The sequence below is a fragment of the Trichinella spiralis genome, assembly GCF_000181795.1.
Source record: "Trichinella spiralis strain ISS 195 chromosome Unknown Scfld3892, whole genome shotgun sequence".
In the NCBI taxonomy this organism is placed as follows: Eukaryota; Metazoa; Nematoda; class Enoplea; order Trichinellida; family Trichinellidae; genus Trichinella; species Trichinella spiralis.
This window is the reverse complement of record NW_003530831.1, coordinates 1-1,288: the sequence shown is the minus strand read 5'-3', so window position 1 is coordinate 1,288 and position 1,288 is coordinate 1. Positions and strand designations below refer to the sequence as shown.

Here is a 1,288-nt window from a genome sequence, read left to right as displayed (position 1 = left end):
TTTTTTTTAAATTTGCCTGGCCAGGCATAGCATAGGGCTAGGCTTGCTGACTATCGTTTTGAAAATCTCGCTATTTTTGGAATTTACGGAAATTTTTGCCGGAGGCATAGCCCCAAGCATAGCCTGAGGGCAAATATTTTTTAAATTTGCTGAAGCATAGCCTGAAGGGAAATGTTTTTTCAAAAATAGCCTAGGGCATAGCCTGAGGGTAAATATTTTTTTAATTTTGCCTCAAGCGTAGCCTGGGGCGTAGCCCCCGGCTATCTTTTTGAAAATCTCGAAAATTTTCACATATTACGAAAAATTTGCCGGAGGCGTAGCCCAAAGCATAGCCTGAAGGCAAATATTTTGCCTGAAGCATAGCCTAGGGCTTAGCCTGGGGGCAAATCCAAATTTTGAAATAGAGCTTGAGGTTTAAGGTAAAGCGTATCCCTCTGATAAACAATGTCCTCTCTCCTGTCCTCTCCTCACACCCTATACTCCTCTCCTCACACCCTATACTGGCCTTCCTTCAATGCGGGCACTTCCTGAATTCCAGTTACTTACCTTCTTTTCCAAATCTTCCTTTTCCTTCATTTCTAATTCCTTACCCTGTCAAAATCTTTTCCTTACCTGGTGAGCAAATGTCTCTGTCTTCCAGTTCTTCCTTTCTACTCCTCTCGATCTTCAGATTGTGATCTGAAACGTGACGTTCACAAAAGTACTTAGAACTTACCGCGATAGGAACGATGTCTTGTTTACAGATGTCTTCAGGGACCTCCAAGATGCCATGCCTGAAAAACAGAAATAATTAAATAGCTTAAATAATTAGCGTACATATTACTTACTTTTGGTGACAGGGTGGTAATTCACACTATGCATTACCATTTTGTTTCTTCTTGCAGTGGATTGGTACGGTCAGATTGGTACTTACCATCCTGTCCATATCTGCCTTTTCCTTCTTTTCTCACCATATCAAAATCTTTTCCTTAGCTGGCGAGCAGATGCCTCTTCTTTCTTCCTCCTCTATTTCTAGTCTTCTCGATGTGATTGTGATCTGAAGTGTTGTTCATATTAGTAATACTTAAAACTTACCGCCTCTTGACACGGACGATGTCTTCTTGTTTGCAGATGTTCACTGCAGTCAGTTTCTTCAGGGACCTTCACGATGCCATCTTGTTTAGACACCGCCTGAAAAACAGAAATATAAGAGGAATACCTTAAATAATTAGGTTAAATATTACTTACTTTTGGTGACAGGGGGACAATTCGCACTTTGTGCATTCCCATTGTTTCTCCTTGCAGTGCA

The 1,288-nt window shown here is 41.0% G+C and overlaps 1 protein-coding gene across 1 annotated transcript; it reads right to left on the bottom strand.

Annotated features, from left to right (window-relative positions):
• Positions 1 to 715: 715 nt before the first annotated feature.
• Positions 716 to 1,269, bottom strand: Tsp_14618 (putative anti-sigma factor; the record flags this gene model as incomplete). Its single annotated transcript, XM_003367663.1, has 4 exons — positions 1,228 to 1,269; positions 1,075 to 1,170; positions 951 to 1,036; positions 716 to 773 (listed from the first exon to the last, which is right to left on the bottom strand). Coding segments are annotated over exons 1-4 (282 nt in total), but the record flags the coding sequence as incomplete, so codon positions are not given.
• Between the last annotated feature and the right edge of the window lie 19 nt (positions 1,270 to 1,288).